The sequence below is a fragment of the Solanum pennellii genome, chromosome 7, assembly GCF_001406875.1.
Source record: "Solanum pennellii chromosome 7, SPENNV200".
NCBI lineage: Eukaryota > Viridiplantae > Streptophyta > Magnoliopsida > Solanales > Solanaceae > Solanum > Solanum pennellii.
This window is the reverse complement of record NC_028643.1, coordinates 77367119-77389189: the sequence shown is the minus strand read 5'-3', so window position 1 is coordinate 77389189 and position 22071 is coordinate 77367119. Positions and strand designations below refer to the sequence as shown.

The following is a 22071-nucleotide window of genomic DNA, read 5'->3' as shown; positions in this document are numbered from 1 at the left end:
TACTTTTAAGGAAAAATTATCATTTGTCCTTCTTAAGTTTATAATGACAAAAATCCCTCAAATGATACAGTAATATAAGCGTTGATACACTAATCTGATACGCGAGATACATTAATTATTAAGTAAGATACATTACATCTTATATATAATATACTAATTTAATGTATATTTTATACATAATATGTTAATTTGATAGACGAAATAAATTAATTTAATGTATAAAAATAAGAAATTTTGAAAATTTATAAAATTAACAAAGATGAGATTTTTGTTATTTATTATTTTTTAAAAAAAAAACACCCTATAAAAACAGGGCTACTTCTCTTTTCCTTCTCACCAACAAACCTGCAACTCACAAAAACACATGTATTAGCCGCCAATCCCATCCAAAATAAAAAAAAAACCAAAAAAATGTCAAAATCCTCTTCAGTAGATCAAAATCTACTCGGTGACCGGAATGACCTTCGGGCACCGCTTATTCCGTCGGCTGGTGCCGGATATTTAAAACAAAAAAAAGTAACAATGGATCAAATGTTGGAAAAATACTGCGGCGATTTTGGTTGGTGGCAATTTAGTCATTTTGTATTAACGAGCTTTGCGTGGGCTCTAGAAGGAATTCACACTATGGTTATGATTTTCGCCGATCGTGAACCGGCTTGGCGGTGTTCGCCGAACCGGTTGTGCGATTCAACCGCGAAAAGTGTGTGCGGGCTTGAACCGGGTTCATGGGAATGGACCGGTGGAGCTGCAAGTTCTACGGTATCAGAGTTTGGTTTAATTTGTGGACAGAAATATAAAGTTGGACTTGTCCAATCCTTATTTTTCGCTGCCTGCATGATCGGTACGTCTGTTACTTTTACTGTTAATTTTGTTCGTTTAATTTTGACTTGATTTTAATTTTTTTTATCGTAAATAAGAAAAAAAGTATGTTGAATGAGGCGTAGACACATGCTAATGTGTTCGTTTGATTTTGATTTGATTTTAATTTTTTTTATCATGAATAAGAAAAAAAGCATGTTGAGTGAGGCACAGACATGCTAATTTGTTCGTTTGATTTTAATTTTTTATCGTGAATAAAAAAAAGCATGTTGAGTGATGCGTAGACACATGCTAATTTGTTCGTTTGATTTTGATTTGATTTTAATTTTTTTTATGGTGAATAAGAATAAAAGCATGCTGAGTGAGGCGTAGACACATGCTATATCACATTTAATTATTTACCACACGAAAATGCTTTGGATTATTTTGTCGTTTCTTTTATCAGTTTGTACAAAGTAGACGAAGATGTGTTATTTGGAATATTTTATTTTAGGTATAAGAATAAAAAAAGTACAATGATTGAATCCAAATCTTTGTTTGCTAAGGAATTGTTAATAATTCATATTCTAAGTCTTGTCAAAATCTCAATTAAATTTAATGACACAAATGACAATGTATGTCAGAGAGACGTAATTAATTGAAGATAAAGGACAATAATAATAATATATGGGTTTCCTACTTCTTTTTAATCAAGTTCATCGTATAAAATGATTATATTAAAGTTAAATTTATCTTCTTGCAAAAAAGGAAAAAAGGTCAGGATAAACTTGACAAGTGAAATATACTTTTAGTATATAGTATATACTTTTAGGTTAGTATTAGAATATCCTTTTCTTTTTTAATTTCATACTAATTACACACCCACCCCTTTTTGGATACTTAAGAATATGCTTTGCTCGATCCGCCGTATCTTCCTTCTTTCCATGTGTGAGGTAGATAGTTGTTACTATCGAGTTTTAACTCAATCTAAAAAGTTAATTCATTCGATAAGTATTGTTTCAAATTAAATTATAAATAGAAGTGGTAAATTATGAATTGAAACGAGTATATATTATAATAAAAGATTAAGTTTTAGTTCAATTTTGAAAATTAATTTTTGAGATGAATTATCTTAAGGTGTATATAAGGATTAAAGTTTGTAACAAAATTAAACTATTTTAAATATTAAAATAAGTTAAAAAGAAATATGAAATAAGGGTATATAAAAAAAGATAAAACTCTAGAGCAAGGAGGAGGTGTTAGGTGTATCGAGATTTACATGAATTATTACTATTTATTGTTACTCAAAATAAAATATACGTATGGACCAGAGAAAGCTTATTAATGTAATGTCATGTCATGTTACCTGTAACAGGAATTGTCTAGAAAAATAAATAATTAGATATCACTATAGTGATTTAATATTATAATAAATACTGTAGTGATCCAGAGAGCAAATCCTTATCAAAATTATCATTGATGATGATGACAAGCAGTTTCTTTTGACTTGTCCATATATTTATTTTATTTTACTCAATTATTTCGTATGACACCTTGTTTATTTTCCCATGCATCACTGAAACGTGTAAGATTAACATCCTACCACCAAAAGAATGTTGTATGATGTTGCACCACCAAATTTTTGTCCAAAAGTATTTGTACATTGGATTAATACAATTTATGCTATCACAAAAATGACTTTTAACAAAAATAAATATAAATATTAGTTAAGGGTATTAAAATTTTTATCGATATTAATTAATTGTTATTAAAATCGATGATTGTATTAGTACTTGATAGTAAATATGATTGAATTTGCGAGTTATTGCATAGGAGCAGGGGTTATCAAAAATTATTTTTGTTGTAGTGTTACTCCAAAGAGTAGCGGCCGCAGGTTTCCGTTGTCATGAAGAAAAATTTGACTGAATTTTGCTAAAACAGATTGAAATTAATGATTTTCAGGTGCTGGAGTATTTGGACATTTATCAGATTCCAAATTGGGAAGAAAAGGCTCTTTAACTATAGTTTGCATTATGAATGCAATCTTTGGTTGTTTGACTGCAACTTCTTCGGATTATTGGACTTATACCTTATTCCGTTTTCTCTCCGGTTTCAGCACCGGCGGGACTGGCCTTTGCGCGTTCGTTCTTGCCACTGAACCCGTAGGCCAGTCCTGGCGTGGTGTAGCTGGAATGTCCACTTTTTATTTCTTCTCTATTGGAATTGCTGCCTTATCCGCCATTGCATATTTCTTCCAAACGTGGCGATCACTCTACATAGCTTCATCAATTCCATCAGTTATATTTGTTATCTTACTACTCCCTTTCATTCACGAGTCACCTCGTTGGTGTCTCGTGAGGGGGAAAATTGACGAAGCTATGAAGATCATGAACAGAATTGCTAGATCTAACGGTAAACATCTCCCTGATGACGTTGTTGTTGCTCTAGATAGTGAAGTGAATGATGATGTTCCTGATTCTCAATCCGTATCAAAAGAAGCCCTAAACGGATCCTTATTAGATGTACTCAGGCTTCCTTTGACACGATTTCGGTTATTCTTAGCTGTGCTGATCAACTTCCTTTGCTCGGTTGTTTACTACGGGTTGAGCCTGAATGCTGTAAACCTCGGGACCAACCTCTACCTCAACGTTGCCCTTAACGCGGTTGCTGAAATGCCTGCCTATTTTTTAACAGCATTAGTGTTGGACAAGCTTGGTAGAAAGCCGTTAGCGATAGGAACAATGTGGTTCAGCGGTATATTCTGTTTAGCTGGAAGTTTGGCGAAGGGTGATGATCGTACGTGGAAGTTGGTTCGGATGGTGTGTGGCGTGCTAGGTATATTTGGCATGGCGGGGACTTACAATCTACTATTCGTGTATTCGATGGAGTTGTTTCCTACCGTGGTGAGAAATGCTGCGTTGGGATGTGCAACGCAGGCGTCACAAATGGGGGCCATTTTGGCCCCCTTTGTAGTTGTTTTAGGGGGTGGGATTCCATTTGCTGTGTTTGCATTTTGTGGAATTGCAGGAGGCTTATTGGTAATTTACTTGCCAGAGACTTTAAACAGGCCATTATATGATACAATGGCTGGAATGGAAGAAGCTGAAGCAAAGAAACCAAGCATTTTATCTTAATTTGCTAGTTTTTTGAGAACTTTTTTTGTGTGTACTTTTAGTTGTTGAATGTAATTTTGGGTTGGATTGTAGTGCTAAGAGTTGATCTTATGTTAGGTTGTCATAAGGCATATGCCTGGTCATAACAAGGTAAGCATGAAATTGTGCTCTATGGTGAGTGGTGGAGAAGGATAGAGGATGGTCAGATAAATATCTTTTCGAAAAAATTATATAATATATTATAAAAAGTAACATTCACCATGTTATATATCATGTTATATTCTTTATAATGAACTATCATTGTGTGATAAGCAAAAAAAAAAAAGCAATATTATTTCGTTTGATATATCCAAGACATTAGTAACTAAACTCAATCATTAACGGATGATTTATTAAAGCTTCATACAGATGAATCAGCTCAATGTAATTTGGATCAATAATGTCAAACAAAAAAAGCACCCAAACAAGAGTAACTGCGCGCGTACTTTGTCTTGTTTATGTTGCTGGTGTGGTTTACAGGCTATTACATAGTAAAGGAAAGTACAGAGTTAGCTCGATAGTGTTATAAAAAATATGTGTCTTAGGTCTCCAAATTTAAAGTGCCTCATTTTTAACAAAAAGTATGTTATCAGTTATTTTTTTAATTAATATTAAATATTATTTATAGAAAAAATAAATTTTTCATGAAAAATGAAGGAATTATTAGAAGAAGTTCGACATATTTGGAGTACTATATAATTTAAAATATGAGTGATTATATTATTAATTGAAAACTAGAAGAAATAAATTATATAAAAGTTATCCAAATTTAAGGCCCCATTTAATTTTTGCTTTAGGCCATTAAAATACCTGAGCCGCTATTCACTGATACGACAGAGGTGGTAGCCAATGGTGGGTGATCCTGCATTTTTTAAAAAAAATTAGTGTTTACAACATTACTTCACCATGAATTCGAACACTAGAACAAATGTTCATAACTTTTCTTTTTTATTCAACTAATCCAAAGCCACCAACCTAAGTTTAATTTGCTTCACCTTCTTGCAATCCATCTATCGTATCGTAAAGTGGCTTGGTTAGCGTCTCAGGTAAATACATTACCAAAAATCCTCCAATAATACCACATATCCCAAATACAGCAAACGGCACTCCATCCCCTAAAACAACTATAATAGGAGCCAAAATTGCCCCAAAATTTATGGCTTGCTTCGAGCATCCTAGTGCTGCATTTCTCACTACAGTTGGAAACAATTCCATGCCATACACAAGCAACAAATTAAAAGTACCAGAAATTCCAAATATCCCAAGCAATCCGCACACCATAGGAATAAATTTCCACGTCTCATCGATGATCTTCAAAATACTCCCTACTAAGCAGAAAATCGCACTGAACCACATTGTCCCTATGGCTAACGGTTTTCTACCAATCCTGTCGAGTACTAACGATGATAATAAATAGGCAGGCATTTCAGAAACCGAATTAAGTGCAACGTTGAGGTATAAATTAGTTCCGAGATTAACCGCGTTTAAACTCAACCCGTAATACACAATGGAACAAAAGAAGTTAGTAGCCACAGCGACCAACAACCGAATCCGCGTGACAGGAGATCTTAATACATCTAAAATTGATCTGTTTATGCCTTTTTTCGTATTGAATCGACAATTATTAGGAGTATCGTCCTTTGATACTACTGCACTATCGAGGGCAAGAACAACGTCATTAGGGATGCTTTGTTTACCATTAGAAACCGCGATTTTCTGCATAATTTTCATAGCTTCGTCTACTTTTCCTCTAACGAGGTACCATCTAGGTGACTCGTGGAGGAAAGGTAATACGAAGATAACGAAAATAAGGGAAGGGATTGATGAAGCAATGTAGAGAGATCGCCACGGTTGGATGAAATAAGCAATGACGGATACAACGACTATTCCAGTAGAGTATAGATATAAAGTGGACATTCCAGCTACGCCACGCCATGATTGGCCAACGGGTTCAGTGGCGAGAACGAAAGCACAAAGGCCGGTTCCGCCGTTGCTGAAACCGGAGAGAAATCGGAACAGGACGTAGGTTGAGTAATCGGAAGAGAATGCAGTTAAAATACTAAAAATAGCATTCAAAATGCAAACTATAGTTAAAGAGCCTTTTCTCCCTAATTTTGTATCTGATAAATGTCCAAATACTCCCGCACCTGTGAAAAAAAAAATCAATTTTAAAAAATGTGTTACCATATATACTATCATTATCTATATTTTTAAAATATTATGTATTTGACTACTAATTAAAAAATTTCTATTATATATTGAGAAAGATATATTTAGATACATATATCTTTACTATTGAATATATTAAAAAAGAGAGAGCCGAGTGAGATGGGGAGATTGTTATGTATTCAAAATATATGCTAGTCACACTAGATAAATGCAAATATTTGTATGTAGATATCATATGCATATGAGAGTGACGAGCGAGATGGAACAACCGGCGTGAGGGAAGTGAACGAGATTTGTAATGTATCGAAGATATACACGAATCAACTTGAATACAACAAATCAAGAATAAATTACACCTAATTTTAATCATATTTATCTCGAGATACATGTATGTGGACATATCTGAACGTATCTAGACGCACCAAAATCTAAGGTCTGCATTCGATTTCGGTTTAGTTTTCTACAAATCGATTTATTTTTTTTCGATTTTTGGTTTTTAAAAAGTGTACCCTATCCAAACCAAAATAAAGTTGGTTTGTTTTTGTTTTTGTTTTTCCTTTTCGGTTTGATTTTTTTGATTTAGTTATTTGGTTATGTCAAAAATTAAAAACATAATATATATATATATATTATCATTCTTTTGATTTTTCTTTTTCTAAATCCGAAATCAATCTAAGTAAATTATAAATTGAAAATCAAACAAAAAAATCAATCCAAACTAGTATTCAATTCAATTTTTCAATATAATCTAAATAATACACATCCCTACTGAATCTAGTAAATAATTATCTCCCAAACTATATCGAAGTAACGATTTTGATTTTTCAATAATAATAACTAAAAAGTGGCTATTTATGAAAAGACGTACCGATCATGCAGCCAGCGAAAAATATAGATTGAACAAGCCCAACCTTATACTTTTCTCCGCATATTAATCCAAATTCGGACATCGTAGAACTTCCCTTTCCACCTGTCCATTGCCACGAGCCGGGTTCAGAAGAACACCGGCTCGTTGCACCAGCGTGGCTCGTCACATAATGCCACGCTGGTTCACGATCCGCAAAGATCATAACCATGGTTAGAATCCCCTCTAGTAACCAAGCCAAGCAGGTTAACACTAGGTGTCTCACCTGCCACAACCCGAACTCCCCGCAATACTTCTCCAACATCTCATCCATTGTTATTTTTTTCGAGTTCGCCTCCTCCTGAGAGGAGGCGAGTGGCGACCTGAGGTCGCCATCGTCGTGTAAGTTGTGGTTTGATGATAACGCCGAAGACATTTATTATTTTACCTATTAATGATATTATATTGTACCACAACGATATTTAAAGACTAATTTGCAAATATGATGAGATTGTGCACCTATATTATAGCACATGCATGTGATTATAAAAGTTCCTGTAGAAATTTATGACGGACCACCTTCTGTAGCATAATAGTTACCATTTTTAACTACTAATGAATTATGAAAAAGAATAAGATATAGATACTAGGTATTTAGTTACATATTCTGTAGAACATGTTAATTATTTAGACTACTTTAGTGAATAATTACATGTAGAATCGAATTCTTATTAATAAGCTAAGTAAGACGGATTATTTATTTTTGATGTCACAATGTTGAATTATCTAAAACTATTTTAAAAAAATATTCTATATCTGTACTGTATTCTTGATATTTTTGAAGAGTCCGAGTAACATATTGGTGAAAGTTTATTGATAGATGAGTATATATTTACTATTATTTAAATTAAATTTCCCTGCAAATTTTTAGTCATCTATTGTCTGTATAAGTAATATTGGAGTTATCTGGAAAAAGAGCATTTGAAAGTTAAAAGTGTTTTTTTGTTAATATAAAAATATTGTATTTGGAATTTGGAATTGAAATAACGAATCAATTATATTAACAAAAACACTTGTTTAAAATAATCACCATATATCTTTTAAAATTTTAGAAACCAACCAAATTTATGTCCAAATGGCCGTCTTTTATTTTATTTTATTGACTTTTTAATAGCTTCTTAAGTTTAATTAGCTAATACTCCTATTATGTTTAATTATTACTATCACATCACAATAATTATTGTAGTACATTTAATTTCTTCTTTATATGTCAACTTTTTGGCGAAAGATTGACTCTTAGATAAACTTTTATTTCTTATATTTATAACTAGGTAGGGGCTTCGCACCATCATTAAATTAAATTATTAAATAAAATATTTAATATTTTAAACTTTTCTGTAGCTAATTATTGTATAGAGTTGGAGGGAAAAAAAAGAAGATGAATAAGATATTAGCTACGGAAAGATGCGACGTGCCACGTCATTGTCTATATTTATTTATAAATATTTTATAATTAAAAAAAGTAAAAAAGAGGAGAAAAAATAAGTAAATTTATTAAGAGTAGAAATTAGAAAAGTGTAAGTTATGAATAGTTACTCTTTTGTAAATTGGTATTCCAAAAGTCTCTGGTGTAAATGTTCTCACTAATAAAATATTTATTTATAATAAATAAATTGCATAATTTACTTTTATAATAAATAATTAATTGATAAGATGTGCGTATAGCTTTCATTAATTCTTGTACTGCAACTATATAGACAGCTTAAAATTAAATATGATACTTGTATATTGTCAAATTGATTAAAGATATATGAAATGGCTACGTGGAAATGAAAATGCACACATTATTATTATTATTATATTCTTAAAATCAATGACAATATCTTTGATAACGATATCTTGCAATTCATATTGCATACATATAGAAATAAATTGAGGTAGATGCATTCTTTATTTAAGACAGAATCAGAAGTGAACAGAAGGTAATTTCTAATAGTTATTTTGAAAAATTTGAAGCCCCTCTCAATGTACAGTAATAAAAGGATAACTAGTTTGATTCAACATATGCTAATAAAGAAAAAGAATTAAGATGAAACAAGCTTGAATTTTTAACTAGGAAAACAAAATAATAACTATAAATTATTTTAGTTATTTGATGAACATCGATGTGTGAAGTGTTTTACATTAGAATAAACAATAATTATAAGTAGCAAATTTGTTTGGACCTAAAATGAGACAAAAGTTGGTCCAATTTAGGACCAAATTTGTTATTGATTCGGTCCTTTCTCCACACCCACGAGGATGGTAATAGGGCGGAGCGGATTGAGCTTAAAATGTAAAATTTATAATTTATTATATTTGCCTTGCATAATTTTTTTATTTTCAATGTGCCCGCCCTAATCTACCATGTATAAACACGGTTTGCATTTTTTGATATTTTTTTTCTAGTTAAGTTTGATACTAAAATGAAATTCATAAAATTAATTTTTTTAATTAAGTTGTATTAATTTAATAGAATAGTGACTCAAAAAATATATTTAATTATCTTTAGTAGCTTTAGAAAAATTATCTTAATACATAATGCTTTGTCCCTCTTATAACATGTAAAAATTTAAAATCAAATTTCAACTCACATAAAACTATTTATACCTGCATCCTGCCCCGCTCTATATTTGTTTCTTTTAAAAATCATTTCACCCAAACCGCATAGCCTTTTAACTTGCCCCACCTCCATAGCCTTAAACCAATCCAGCACCGCATCTATCCCACTCTATTTTCATCCCTACACGAATTAATTTTATTCGTAATAAAAGCTAAATGTGAACCTTAGAGATATCGATTTGATTAGGCAAATTTTATATCATAATGTTAAACACTGATTTCCTCCACCATGAGACGAAATTACCACTTGATTAGGATCTTTATCAAATTAAATAAAAATTCTTTCTTTCTTTTGCATGTGTATGAATAAAACTAGAACATCTGTATTTGAGTCTGTCGAATTAAATGAAAGATAAAAAGGGAAGCAAGTATATAAATTTAGAGAGACGATATACAACAAGTATACAATGATGATTGGGCTAAGACTCCAAATTTCGGCAGATTTAACATTTTAAAGAGCCTTTTTTGCACGAATTCCCTAGATTCTTTGCATGATATTGCCTATTTTAAGGCCTTCTTTTCAAATTCCATCCCTATTAGTTTGGTGAGCTAAATTTGGTTACATATAAATCAATTACGTTTTATTTTTATTCGTTTGTTCTACTATTCATTTTAGTCGTATATAGCCAATCAGGTGAAAATTTAGATAGTGGTTGAGTATATATGAAACTTAAACATAGTAAATTGAGGATGATAGAAGAAAAAATACAATAGAATCAAAAAAAAAGAAAAAAGAGACAAGTAGATTGAAGGAAAAAATAAAAGACGTCAAAAATAAAAAAGAAGCTTTTTACAGAGAGAAAATTGAAAAAAAAAAAAAGAAAGAGAAAAGCTCAAAAAGCATTAACAAGGGTGTTGAGAGAATTAAAGAAGAAGAAATAGCCTTTAAAAGTCAAAATATGACCGTTATTGCCTTTTTAAGGTGTCTCAAGCTCTTCCTTCGACTGAATCACACGCTTCATGTGGGTTAATTTTACATAGGATGCCACATAAAAAAAGTGTTCAAAATATTAGTTTGGATAGGTTCAGAAGACAAAAGTCTAAGTATGAGTATCCATAACACAATCCAATATAAGTACGAGGGTCCACCAGACTATTCTGACTTATTTAAATAGAAAATCCAAATAAGTGATTTTTTTTTATGTAACTTAACAAATATTATTACCTATACAATGAATAATGCCATTAATTGTTATAAAATGTCTTAAGAAGAATCGATGATCGTATCTCATGGCTTTTCTTCATACAGATCTTAAAGAGATGTAATGATTAATTAATGATATACTAATTGAGAGAGTGAAATTTTAATTTTTTAACAGATAGCAAATTAATTAAAAAAATTTAAAAATGAGGAAAAAAATCTTCTAACCCATGAAGAGGCGTTTCACCTAGGGGTGTGCAAAAACTGAATCGATTGATAAATCAAATCGAAAAAAATGTTATTGGGTTATTGGGTTTTTAATGGGTTTATAAAAAAATTCTATTGGGTTATTAGTTCGATATCGATTTTTACTATTAGGTTATTGGGTAAACCGATAACCCAATAAGACGTAATAATTTATTATTTCACCCTTTCTAATTATTAAATACTAATAATTTAATATATAATTAGACACTATAACTATATCAAATTATTAGTACTTTAACAACTTCACACTAGGACAGTTTATTAGTTTTTACTACATACCTAAAGATTAAAGTAAGAGGTTCACAATTGTAGCTATTTTGATTTTAATTTTCGTTGGACTAGTTTAATTTAGTTTACCATACTATATTTTCGTGATAACATGTAATTATAGCTTTCATACTATATTTTCTCTTATTGATGCAATTTCTCATTATCATTTTTGTTTCAATATATCAAAGCATTTGGAGAAGTGAGAAAACATATAATATTTACGGACATTTTTTTATTGGGTAAATCGAAAATCGAACCGATAATGATTAAAAACCGACAAATCAAAAACCGGAAAAAGTATCTTATCGATTTATATTTAAAAAACCGAAAACCGAACCAAACCGACTTATACACACCCTAGTTATGTCATCTTATTTATGCATGTCTTTATTATATATATAATTCATCATTTATTCATGAATATAGTGATGTGCAAGAATTAGTGGTGGATAATTCTCTAAATGTTGCAACTAATTGATAATCTTTGAAATTTCTTTTACAAAATGAGAAGAATATGTAAAATATATAAGTATACTTGTGTATAGATAGTTCTGATCGGATTTTTTCATTACATGGAAGAAAAGTTATATTATATGGAATAAATATGTAATAGATAGTTTTGATCGCATTCTTTCATTAAACAAAATGAAAGCTATATTAATTATTGTATAGAATTGGAAACAGAACTTGGGCCATGTAATTATTTTCTTTTAGTTAATTATTGTATAGAATTGGAAAAAAAATGTCAAAAGAATAAAATAAAATAAAGATAAACAAGATTTTGGTCATAGAGATGCCACATCACTTTCTACATATAGTTTTATATTATGTAAATATAGATATAGATTAAAATATATATTTATTTATAACTAAAAGAAGGTCAAAAAAATAGATTTTTTTAAATATTTAGAGTAGAAATTAGAAAGGCGCGAGTCCTTGTAAATTATAATACCAAGAGTCTTTATTGTAAATGTTCTTTCATTAATTATGTTTATTTATAATAAATTAAATAATTCACTTTTATAATAAAAGTAATTAATTATAAAGGCGATCTGCAGCTCAATTGGTAAGAGGCGATCTTCTTGGGAGGGATGTAAAGGAGCCATAGGTCACGGGTTCAATTCTCCCTTGAGGCTGCATGCCAATAAGAGGGGATTAAAAAGAGCGAATGGCCGCCCATGGCAGAGACAATACCTGAATATGTGGATCCCGAGGGGGTTGTCACATATACAATACTAATTTTTTCTTCATTTTTTAAAACATAAATTAAATGATGTTGCATAAAATGAAAAAAGAGTACGTACCAATCATGCAGCCAGCAAAAAATATAGATTGAACAAGCCCAACCTTATACTTTTCTCCACATATTAATCCGAATTCGATGTTAGAACTTCCCGTTCCACCTGTCCGTTCCCACGAGCCCGGTTCTGAAGAACACCGGCTCGTTGTACCAGCGTGGCTCGTCATATAGTACCATGCTGGTTCACGATCCGCTAAGATCAAGACCATAGAGTGAATCCCCTCTAGAGACCAAGCCAAGCTGGTTAACACAAGATGTCTCAGTTGCCACAACCCGAAATCCCCACAGTACTTCAACATCTCATCCATCGTTAATTTTTTTTGGGTTTGCTTCTTTACGGACGAGAGGCGACCTGAGGTCGCCTCTGTCTAATCAGCTGTTTGAAGATAACGCCGATGACATTTATTAATGTATTATTCAAAAACCTATGTGTAGCTTGCAAATATGAGATTTGTGTATATTTTATCTTAAACACCTCTTTTTGTAGACTTTTTAAACGAAATGAGGAACTCATGTCACTATAAAAATACTGGTAGGAATTTAATGTGTTATTTCGTTTGTTCCTTTTTAGTTGTCATGTTGACTATCGAGGTTAATTTATTTATTTTAAAATTTAAATTGAATAACTTTAATTTGATATTTTAAAATACAAATTTAGATATTAAAATATTGTACAAAAAATATTATTAATTATTTTTTTCATATCAATATGATGAAATAATACGTCTCAAATTATTAGTCAAAATTCATATATCGTTTGACTCTGAAAATGAAAATTGTGACAACTAATAAGAAACAGAGGGAGTAGCTTTTGAATTGCTGATGGATTATTAAAAAGGGGAACTTTCACAAATAGAGTCACTATAATAATCTTAATTATGCACCATAATTAGAGTTCGTATATTTTTGGGCTATAGCTATAATTTAAGTGGTTTCATTTGTATAATTCGCAGATTTGCATAATTTGCGAATGCATTTATACAGTTCAAATATTTTTATATAAATTCATTATTTATAAACATAGTAAACAATTTTATATATATATATATATATATATATATATATATATATATATATACACACTTGAGTATCTCATTTCTATCTTCTTAGAAAATCACGTTTTTCCTTTAAAAAAAAAATCAATAAACCTATATGATTTTTGTATATGTCTTGCGAGAGTATTTTTCCTCCATTTCAAAAAGAATGGTTTTGTTTCCTTTTTTGTCTGTTCAAAATAGAATGAATATTTTTTTTTTTTGCAGTACTTAAACTTCAACTTATTAAAGGAAATTTTGTTATATTTGATATGAATTTTAATTACGAATCACAAAATTAAAAAAGATTTTTTTCTTTTCTTAAACTTCGTTTCAAATCAAATAAATCATTTTTTTTAAACGGAGGAAGTAACATTTTTTACACGCATACACAAATTGAAATATTTTTTCCTTATTTCTTGATCATTGAAATTTGATAGTATTTCTTTCGCTTTTTCTTTGTTGGTAGGAGTGGTTTTTTTTAAACGAAGAGAGTAACATTTTAAATAATGCATATAGGATACTTCTTATTCTTAATTAATAAATATCTAGCACTTGTCAAAAAAAATTGTTATATCGTTATACTTAAGGTATACAACAGCTTAATTTTTATAGATAAATAATATATCAGTATTTATTTTATATATATATTATATAGAAGTGCATTTATTTCTTATAATTATAAGTAAGTCTTTTTGAATATTAAGAGATTTATCTAAGTTTACTGATAGAATGCTTTGAAACTAATTATTTTGGTACTACTTGTTAGTGTAGGCATTTTAATATTATATTTATTTGTATCATTGAATTGCCACATTAATTAACAATAGTGTATATGTTGGAGCAGCCTGCCTTTAAATCATTGTTGCATTTGTGCCTAATTACTCACTTGTTAATCAATGTCTATAGGCATTATTGCCCTTTATTTGTTGATTCCGTTGGAGGTTACTGTTTGACCCAGAAGTTGGTAAAACATGGCCATTACTTCTTTTAACTTATTTCTCTTTTATCCTCGCTCTTATTCTTCCATTATTTTTGTAACATATGTAACTCCTAAGATCATTATCTTCACTATTTACTACATCATTCTAGAAACACTTCTTCTAGTATAAATAATGATGATCTTCATTTGGTTTGGAACACACAACATATAAGAAAAAATATAGAGTGAAAAAGTTAGTTAAAAATAATGTTCTTATTAGTTGAAGGAAGGTATTCTCTTTTGTGGAGCTTTGGACTCAAATCATGTCCAGAGTTCTTGAGTTATACTTTGAAAAGGATGTTGTATTCTGAAGGGGACAAATCAGAGAAGACTATTGCTGAATCGGTGAAAACATTTGTCGCACTGAATATCATACTTTCTTTAATATTTTTTGTACAAGGGAGGTCCAACATTTTTGTACAGGTATTCAAATAAAGACATTTTAACTTTTTAACTTTAGTTTAAGATCAAAAGATTCAAATATTTTCTATACTTACGTATCAAATTATAACCGGGCAAACACGGAGGAAGTACTTGCAAACAGATCGAGCAAAAAAAAATGGAAGATCACAAAGGGTAATTAACAAGATAAAAGAGACAATAGTATAGAACATTTACAGTACAATATGCATACATGATACATCTTCATCACAACTACATACCACCCCACAAAAAAAAAAGGTTTCAGAGAAATTAAAATAAAAAAGGAGTTGGGGAGAAAGCTGGCGCCAAAGCTGAAACTGGAATTCTCCTGCAAAAATATTAGTAAGATGAAAAAGAAATCGTGAGTGGTGAAATCAGAATTATCGTTAAAAGGAGATTCAAAATATATACACATGCAGATATTAAAAATAAATATTTTTCACTCGTTAAAGATAAAATTAAATAAATAAAAACATATTATTTCTAACAATTTAAGCTTTCAAATAAAGAATGTACATACCTAGTATCCTCACAACTACGACGACGGGGTATAGTGGCGGGTGGGGAAGTAGTTATGACTTTTCTCTTCACATTTCTAGGTGGCAGAGCGTTGTCTTCTGAAATGGCCGAAAGTGAAGGCCTCCAATTATTAGGTACTGAATCAACAGTACTCGTTGGTCTATCTCTACCTCTCCTTCGTCTTCTGGTCTTACGGTTAATGGGCTGGGCCGGGCCAGGAACGAGAGGCCCGATGTCTTCAAGTGGAGGCAAACGAGAAGAACAACCACAGCAGGCCATGAGTTCCAAAAGGAACTTCATGATTATTTTTTCTTTTTTGGGTAACAGAGAGTTTGCTAATTTGTATTAAACTTTGTATTTAAAGGCTAACTACTAAATCTTGGAGTTATAATTGAGGGACCCAAAAGTAGTTGGTTGTTATTGTCTCTGGTTTCCACATCCCATTATTGTTTTTTTTTGTTTTCTCAACTTCCACCTCTATCCTTCTTTTACTCCTTATTAATTTCGTGACAGTATTTGATCTGGATATAAAATTTATTTTTAAAAAAAAATTCAAAATTGACGCTTAGGGTCAAGATTAGAAAAGAAGAACGAATAGGATAAGTTCGAGGTCAGCTCTCGAACTTATCCAAATAGACATCTTACTATTTAATGATAAGCTTAGCAAGGAGAATTTATTTGTGATCTATAATTAATTATTAGCATTTCTGTGATTAAAATTGTCTTATTAAGAATAAAACAAATAGTTTAGATTTGAATTGGTTGTCATGACTTTTTTATTGGAAAATATTGGAAGAAGTTGTGAATCATATTGAAAAATAGGAAGTATTTTGTTTTTTTAAAAGAAATTTAACACTAATACACATATATCAAGTAAGAAAGAAAACTATAATTCACTGATTAATTTAAATTCGTACATTACAGAACCATCACAACATTTGGTAAGTAAAATATCCATGTTAATGTCACATTCAAAATAAAACATGATTGAATTTTATCTAAGAATGGTATAATGACACATCCAACACTTCTAGAAATATATATATTACGTGGACAAAATTACCCCAGATGCAGGCAATAACACTAATGTCACATAAATAAATGTAATCCACCTTTTATTTATTTTAGCATATGCTTATTTTATTACTCCATTAATACTTTGGCATTTGTCAACCCAGCCTGCACACAATTGGCCGCTATATTAGACAATAAGTGACACACCACACACAAAGTGACCGTTAAAACTAATAAATAATGTGATTAATAAGTAAAATGAGAAAATAAAAAAAATCAACATATACTACTTGGTTGTACTAACAAAGTAGTGGTACTCAACTACTCGTCCATAAATTTATATGGTACACTTTTTTTTTAATTTTATAACTTTTCATGTTATTATTTTAACGATTTATAGTTATACGGATCAAATATGGCTGGTTTTAGATTATATATTCTAATAAAATTACCTTTTAAATTACATGTTGATTCAAACAATATTAAATAAATAGAGATAAATATCGAGTAGCCAAATTTAGTAAGTAATTTATTGAAGACCCATACCTATCGATCACAATGACACACCATAGGGAGTGCCACATGGGGTAAACTGAGCAAACCACTTGTTTTTCATTAAATGAGAAATCAGAAATGATTAGTTACTCTCAATGGCAAACATCAAGTTTACTTGTGAATGAAGGCAACATCCTACTACATACATTCTAACAAAAATGAATCATCTTTAGCCAACTGTGACCAATACTAGTATTCCATCCGTCTTATTTTACTCTCTTTTTTTTTCGTTTCAAAAAAAAAAAGATACTTTCATTTTCTAATTACTCTTTAGTTTCAATTTTTATATGACATATTAAGATAACAAGATTCAACATAACTCAAGTTTAAACTAAAAAGTTTCAAACACTAGTTTATTTTATTGAACTTTGTATTAAATGAAAATCAAATAAGCAAATTGAAACAAATGCAGTAATTAGGATTAAACAATGAATAAATAAGAGGAAAGATGTAATATCAAGTAACAAGCAAATGACATTAATTTCTCTTATAGAACCATATAAATTTTTGAAAGAGACGAAACATTTATTTGATATAACTTGAATGCCAATTGAAGTCGAGGCAATACCATATGTTAATCTCAATATATATGTCATGTCAAAATCAATCTGTCTTCACACTTCACTACTTCAATTCTATCCAAAAGATGGAACAATTTTTGTGCTTTAACAAAATTGAGTGCTGAAACACAAATGTTATGAAAAGTAGCAAGTCTTTTTCATAAAAGATTAAACTTCAAACATATTATCATATCCAAATTTCATCTATAACAGAAATTTTACTTCCTTAAATGAGAGAGAGTTTAGTATACACCAATGAAGTGTCATGATCCAAAAATCCCTCCTTGTAACATGGAAGCCGCTTTTTAAATCGCGATGAACTGATCATAGTTTACATCTCATTGACTGCCATATGGTGATGAATTGTAATTGCCATATCCAGGTGTTGTATTATTGTTCTGCATTGAGGGAGGTGGTGGTCTTGGTCTTGCGTACTCGGCAAAGATAACCCATCCATCAAGAAACTACAAAACAGATGGTGGAACAGACAAACATGAGTAATGAATTAACTTTCAAGAGCACTATAGCGTATCACCAATGACTATTTATTGGTGGCACCTTGAGAATCAAATGATCAATTGAAAAACAGGAAACATGAGAATCAAATGATAAATCGAAAAACATAAAAGTAGAATACTAAACCACTCCAGAGCAAGTGAAAAAAAAAATTGTGTACATATTATATTGTTTGATCCCCTAGATGCACGAGGCATTTTTTTGAATCTCATGAAAATACTATGTTTGCCAATGGATCAAACTAGTGAGACTTAGGTACCTACTTGGATTGGATTAACACAAGTGCTTATAAACTAAAATAACTTTTAAGCAATTTTCTAGTGTTTGGATAAGTGAATGAAGTGCTAATAAGCACTTAGCGTTAAGCTAAAATGACAAATATAAGCCAAAAGTCATAAGTTAGAATTAACTTATAAGTCAAAACTGACAATCCAAACAGGCTTTTATTAGGTTTCTCCACAAAACTCAGTTATTATGATGCACTGTTTTACAAAATTCAGACTTTAGACCCCACAGCACCTATGAGAAGGAGGAGTTACTATCTCAGTATCTCTCCAGTCTCCCCTATCCTGAAGCAAGTTAAGACCTTCATCATAATTCATAGACAAGATAAGGTTACAGTTGCATCACTAGGATAAGGAAAGGAAGTTCATGAAGCTATTTATACAACAACAACATACACAGAAATCCCACAAATGGGGACTGGTGAGGACAGAGTATACGCGAACTTTACCCTTAGTCCCTAACTCGTGAAATATGAGGACATAATATTTTACCGAGCAAGTCCAGGCCAACCTTGCAATCTTGGTTTGATAAGTATAGTCATAGATTCAACATAAAACATTACATGTATACATATAACAATTACTAAAACGTAAATGATATGATCTAAGAAACTGACTTACGCTAAATAAAAAAGGGTTGAAAGATATGTTATTAAGTTATAATTTGTAGGATTCTTGATCTCAAAGTTACTAATTAACTTGAGGCCATATAGAACTTTTAACCTATAAAGAGGACGACAAATTTGAGAAGTTCAAAACCCATTTCAGCCCATCCCGTCATATCGTTATCATTTTCTAAAGAGTTATAAATATTTTACTACTCAATTCAGTACTATAACGTTATTTTCTCTCTAGTGACTAAATATATTTTTAATCATTAACAAGAATTTTATAGATGGGCAATCAATAACTACAGTTGTAGAAAATTTCCCTCTATGTCACAACTCACCTGGCCATCCATGCCCTTTATACCAGCTTCAGCATCTTCCAATGTAGCATATCTAACAAACCCAAAACCTTTAGAATAACCAGATACTCGATCAGTCACAACTCTGGCTGCAAAAACAAAAGATAATAAAATCATTACACCTCCTTTAAACTGTATTCTTATCATATTGTGTGCATGAGGATAAGTAAAAACATACCATGGACCACTTCGCCATGTTTTACAAAGGCTTCTCGAAGCCCTTCTGAGGTAGTACGTTTGCTAAGCCCTGGAAAAAGGACAAACATAGGAATCATTTCAGGATCCCGGTGACATTAAACATATACCCAATTTGAAACAAAAGTTCCAAAACATTTCAACTTCCATTACATTGTACTGAACAGGAATTACAGGCAACTCGCATACAAATGTTTTAACAATACTAACAACACAATGTGTGATAGAAGACATAATTATTCCCAAAAATAAGAAGTTGCTCACTGTAAAATCACGGAGCCTGAAAGCTTCAGTTTATGCAAATCTCCATCGCAAACATTCAACCAATTTTTTTTTATTTTATTTTTTTATGACAAGGGAAACCCGCAGCCGCTATCCTTTGAGTGCACACATGTAATAGCTCGCAAACCACATAGGAGAAGTAACCTGCACTAGGTAAGCCCGGTGCGACAAGCTCGACCCAGAAGGCAAACCTCTTGCTTTCGCTGGCAAAAGGTTTCGAACTTGAGACCTCCAACATGGAAGTTCCAAACCCAAGCCACTGGGTGACCCCGAAGGGTCAAATATTCAACCAATTTGACACAACATATCCAAGAATGTTTCTTAACTTATACAACTAACAATACGAAAAATAATTGACAGAGATAAATCGGGTTCAAGATGTTGGGCTACAAACTTCTCAAAAGAGCTAATTAAGGCTCTGCAATTCCAAAAATTGTTGTATCAATGTATTATATATTAGAGAATCTAGACATATTCTTGCTTTTCACCTAAATTAATTTCATCTAATCCCTACATGATGGAGGAATATACATACTATCTATTAATAGCAAAAGATGATAGCCTTTTTCCTACTCGATTTCTTTCCTATAGAAAGAGTACAATGTTTCAATTAGTTTACATTTTTCTAAAAAGATATTATGGTACTTATGATTCATCTATGATTAAGGATAACCCAAATTTTAACATAATTTTTTAACATACGCATCCATAACATATTATGCCACAATATCTGCTTGTTTAGAAAGGTTATTCCCATTGAAGGTGGAGTCACTTTTTTTAAAAAATTGTATAAAATAGCAAACTATTAATTCAAATTAAATGTTATAACCAGAGTTTCATTTAATTCTAATCCCTAGCAAACACTTGCAATTCGCCTCTCTCCCCAAAAATCTCGCTTGCCACTCTCCCTAATCTTGCTCGACACTCTTTCTCGCATCTAATGTATAAATTGTGTTTGTATTTGTATAAAGCAAGAGAAAACTATCTATACAAATTCAAACATATATATTTTTGTTTTATACATTTATATTTATTTATATTTATAAAAATACAGATGTTTCCCTACCCGTTCTCTTTGACTTTCTCTCTTTCTCAAATTATACAAATTGCAATGTATAATTTGTATGGTATAAAGCGAGAGAGATATTTGAGATACAAATGATTTATTTCGACTCAATAGCATACAAATTCAAATTTTATACCGATATGCAAGCACAATCATTGATACATCTACATAGTAGTTACATACATACATATACAATCGTTGTGCTTTTTTTACGAACGAGAGATGCCTACAAATAGTAGTTTTAAAGTGCTAATATGATTTTTATATTTGTTAAACCTAAAATTTACTGAAACTGCTAACTGAAAATCGAGATCGCATATACGCAAGCACCTAAATGCAAACAAAAATATATTTTCATTCTATCAATTAAAACCAACGGATAGCTATAATTAAAAAAAAAAGACTGAGTTACAAAACATAGTCATAGAATCTGCAATACAACTAAAAATTAGAAAAAAAGTGAGCAGAAATGAGAAAATTTAGAGGAAGATGAATGAAATAGGAATATACCAGAAACGAAGAGATTGGTGGATGGTTCAGCTGGTGGCGGCTTCTCAACTTGCTTCGAGGGTGTATTAAATGGAAAGCTTGGGGAAAAGGTAGATAACAGGGCACGTAAACCTCTCGCTGCCGGTGCCGGTGCCGCCGCCGTCGCCGCTCGCAAGGCCATAATGGGTTAAATTTCTTAGACTCTGGGGTTTTACCGAGATTTCTAGAAGAGAGAGTTTTGTTTGTTGATTTTGCTTCTTAAGATGACTTCTGTGAAGTCGGCTTACTAGTAACAGTCCAATGGGCTAAAATCGTAGCCCATAATAGGGCGCTGATTGCATGGGCTCTTTTTTAGGTATCATTTTTACAAATATAATCCTTTAAAAATTAGTCCTCGGACAATTTTAGACTCTGAGTATAATGTTTGTTCACATATTATATAGATGTTATCTAATATGTGTAATGATCGATTCGCTTCGATGTGATTTTAAAGTTTATTAATTTGATTTATTAGTTAAATCGTTATAGAATATTAAGATATTAATTTATCGGTATTGGTTAATCGATTTTTGATTTTTATCGA

At 31.0% G+C, this 22071-nt stretch overlaps 5 protein-coding genes across 7 annotated transcripts; 1 reads left to right on the top strand and 4 right to left on the bottom strand.

The window, feature by feature from the left end:
* Positions 1-306: 306 nt before the first annotated feature.
* On the top strand, positions 307-4177 carry LOC107024323 (organic cation/carnitine transporter 4). The gene is made up of 2 exons (XM_015225281.2): positions 307-841; positions 2761-4177. The coding sequence occupies exons 1-2, from the start codon at positions 412-414 to the stop codon at positions 3930-3932; spliced, it is 1602 nt and encodes a 533-aa protein (XP_015080767.1). The 5' UTR covers positions 307-411; the 3' UTR covers positions 3933-4177.
* Positions 4178-4216: 39 nt separating this feature from the next.
* On the bottom strand, positions 4217-7437 carry LOC107025443 (organic cation/carnitine transporter 4-like). Of its 2 annotated transcripts, XR_003579602.1 has the most exons (4): positions 6988-7437; positions 4926-6097; positions 4761-4812; positions 4217-4431 (listed from the first exon to the last, which is right to left on the bottom strand). XR_003579602.1 is itself a non-coding variant. In XM_015226229.2 (3 exons), exons 1-2 carry the CDS (start codon positions 7397-7399, stop codon positions 4932-4934), a joined length of 1578 nt encoding a protein of 525 aa, XP_015081715.1. In that variant the 5' UTR covers positions 7400-7437; the 3' UTR covers positions 4604-4812; positions 4926-4931. The 2 variants fall into 2 exon arrangements, 1 of the variants encoding a protein (XP_015081715.1); XM_015226229.2 differs by lacking the exon at positions 4217-4431 and having other exon boundaries at positions 4604-4812.
* A 4804-nt stretch (positions 7438-12241) lies between these two features.
* On the bottom strand, positions 12242-13027 carry LOC107025684 (organic cation/carnitine transporter 4-like). Of its 2 annotated transcripts, none has more exons than XM_015226446.2 (2): positions 12607-13027; positions 12242-12496 (listed from the first exon to the last, which is right to left on the bottom strand). In XM_015226446.2, the coding sequence occupies exons 1-2, from the start codon at positions 12908-12910 to the stop codon at positions 12420-12422; spliced, it is 381 nt and encodes a 126-aa protein (XP_015081932.1). In that variant the 5' UTR covers positions 12911-13027; the 3' UTR covers positions 12242-12419. The 2 variants fall into 2 exon arrangements, with proteins under 2 accessions (XP_015081932.1, XP_027773952.1); XM_027918151.1 differs by having other exon boundaries at positions 12380-12436.
* A 2168-nt stretch (positions 13028-15195) lies between these two features.
* Positions 15196-15910, bottom strand: LOC107025362. The gene is made up of 2 exons (XM_015226154.2): positions 15562-15910; positions 15196-15369 (listed from the first exon to the last, which is right to left on the bottom strand). The coding sequence occupies exons 1-2, from the start codon at positions 15858-15860 to the stop codon at positions 15312-15314; spliced, it is 357 nt and encodes a 118-aa protein (XP_015081640.1). The 5' UTR covers positions 15861-15910; the 3' UTR covers positions 15196-15311.
* Positions 15911-17699: 1789 nt separating this feature from the next.
* LOC107024101 (organelle RRM domain-containing protein 2, mitochondrial) lies at positions 17700-21739 on the bottom strand. The gene is made up of 4 exons (XM_015224996.2): positions 21510-21739; positions 19635-19703; positions 19439-19545; positions 17700-18153 (listed from the first exon to the last, which is right to left on the bottom strand). Exons 1-4 carry the CDS (start codon positions 21667-21669, stop codon positions 18028-18030), a joined length of 462 nt encoding a protein of 153 aa, XP_015080482.1. The 5' UTR covers positions 21670-21739; the 3' UTR covers positions 17700-18027.
* Positions 21740-22071: the final 332 nt, after the last annotated feature.

Excerpts from the sequence above, each read along its gene's own strand:
- LOC107025443 (XM_015226229.2), bottom strand. The coding sequence starts at position 7,399 with ATGTCTTCGGCGTTATCATCAAACCACAACTTACACGACGATGGCGAC. Across the intron at positions 6,098-6,987 it reads TTTCGCTGGCTGCATGATCG|GTGCGGGAGTATTTGGACAT; the intron begins GTACGTCTTTTC and ends TTTTTTTCACAG.
- LOC107024323 (XM_015225281.2), top strand. The coding sequence starts at position 412 with ATGTCAAAATCCTCTTCAGTAGATCAAAATCTACTCGGTGACCGGAAT. Across the intron at positions 842-2,760 it reads TTTCGCTGCCTGCATGATCG|GTGCTGGAGTATTTGGACAT; the intron begins GTACGTCTGTTA and ends AATGATTTTCAG.
- LOC107024101 (XM_015224996.2), bottom strand. The coding sequence starts at position 21,669 with ATGGCCTTGCGAGCGGCGACGGCGGCGGCACCGGCACCGGCAGCGAGA. Across the intron at positions 19,704-21,509 it reads CACCAATCTCTTCGTTTCTG|GGCTTAGCAAACGTACTACC; the intron begins GTATATTCCTAT and ends TCCTTTTTCCAG. Across the intron at positions 19,546-19,634 it reads ACATGGCGAAGTGGTCCATG|CCAGAGTTGTGACTGATCGA; the intron begins GTATGTTTTTAC and ends TTGTTTTTGCAG.
- LOC107025362 (XM_015226154.2), bottom strand. The coding sequence starts at position 15,860 with ATGAAGTTCCTTTTGGAACTCATGGCCTGCTGTGGTTGTTCTTCTCGT. Across the intron at positions 15,370-15,561 it reads CGTAGTTGTGAGGATACTAG|GAGAATTCCAGTTTCAGCTT; the intron begins GTATGTACATTC and ends ATATTTTTGCAG.
- LOC107025684 (XM_015226446.2), bottom strand. The coding sequence starts at position 12,910 with ATGGATGAGATGTTGAAGTACTGTGGGGATTTCGGGTTGTGGCAACTG. Across the intron at positions 12,497-12,606 it reads TTTTGCTGGCTGCATGATTG|GTATTGTCTCTGCCATGGGC; the intron begins GTACGTACTCTT and ends CCACATATTCAG.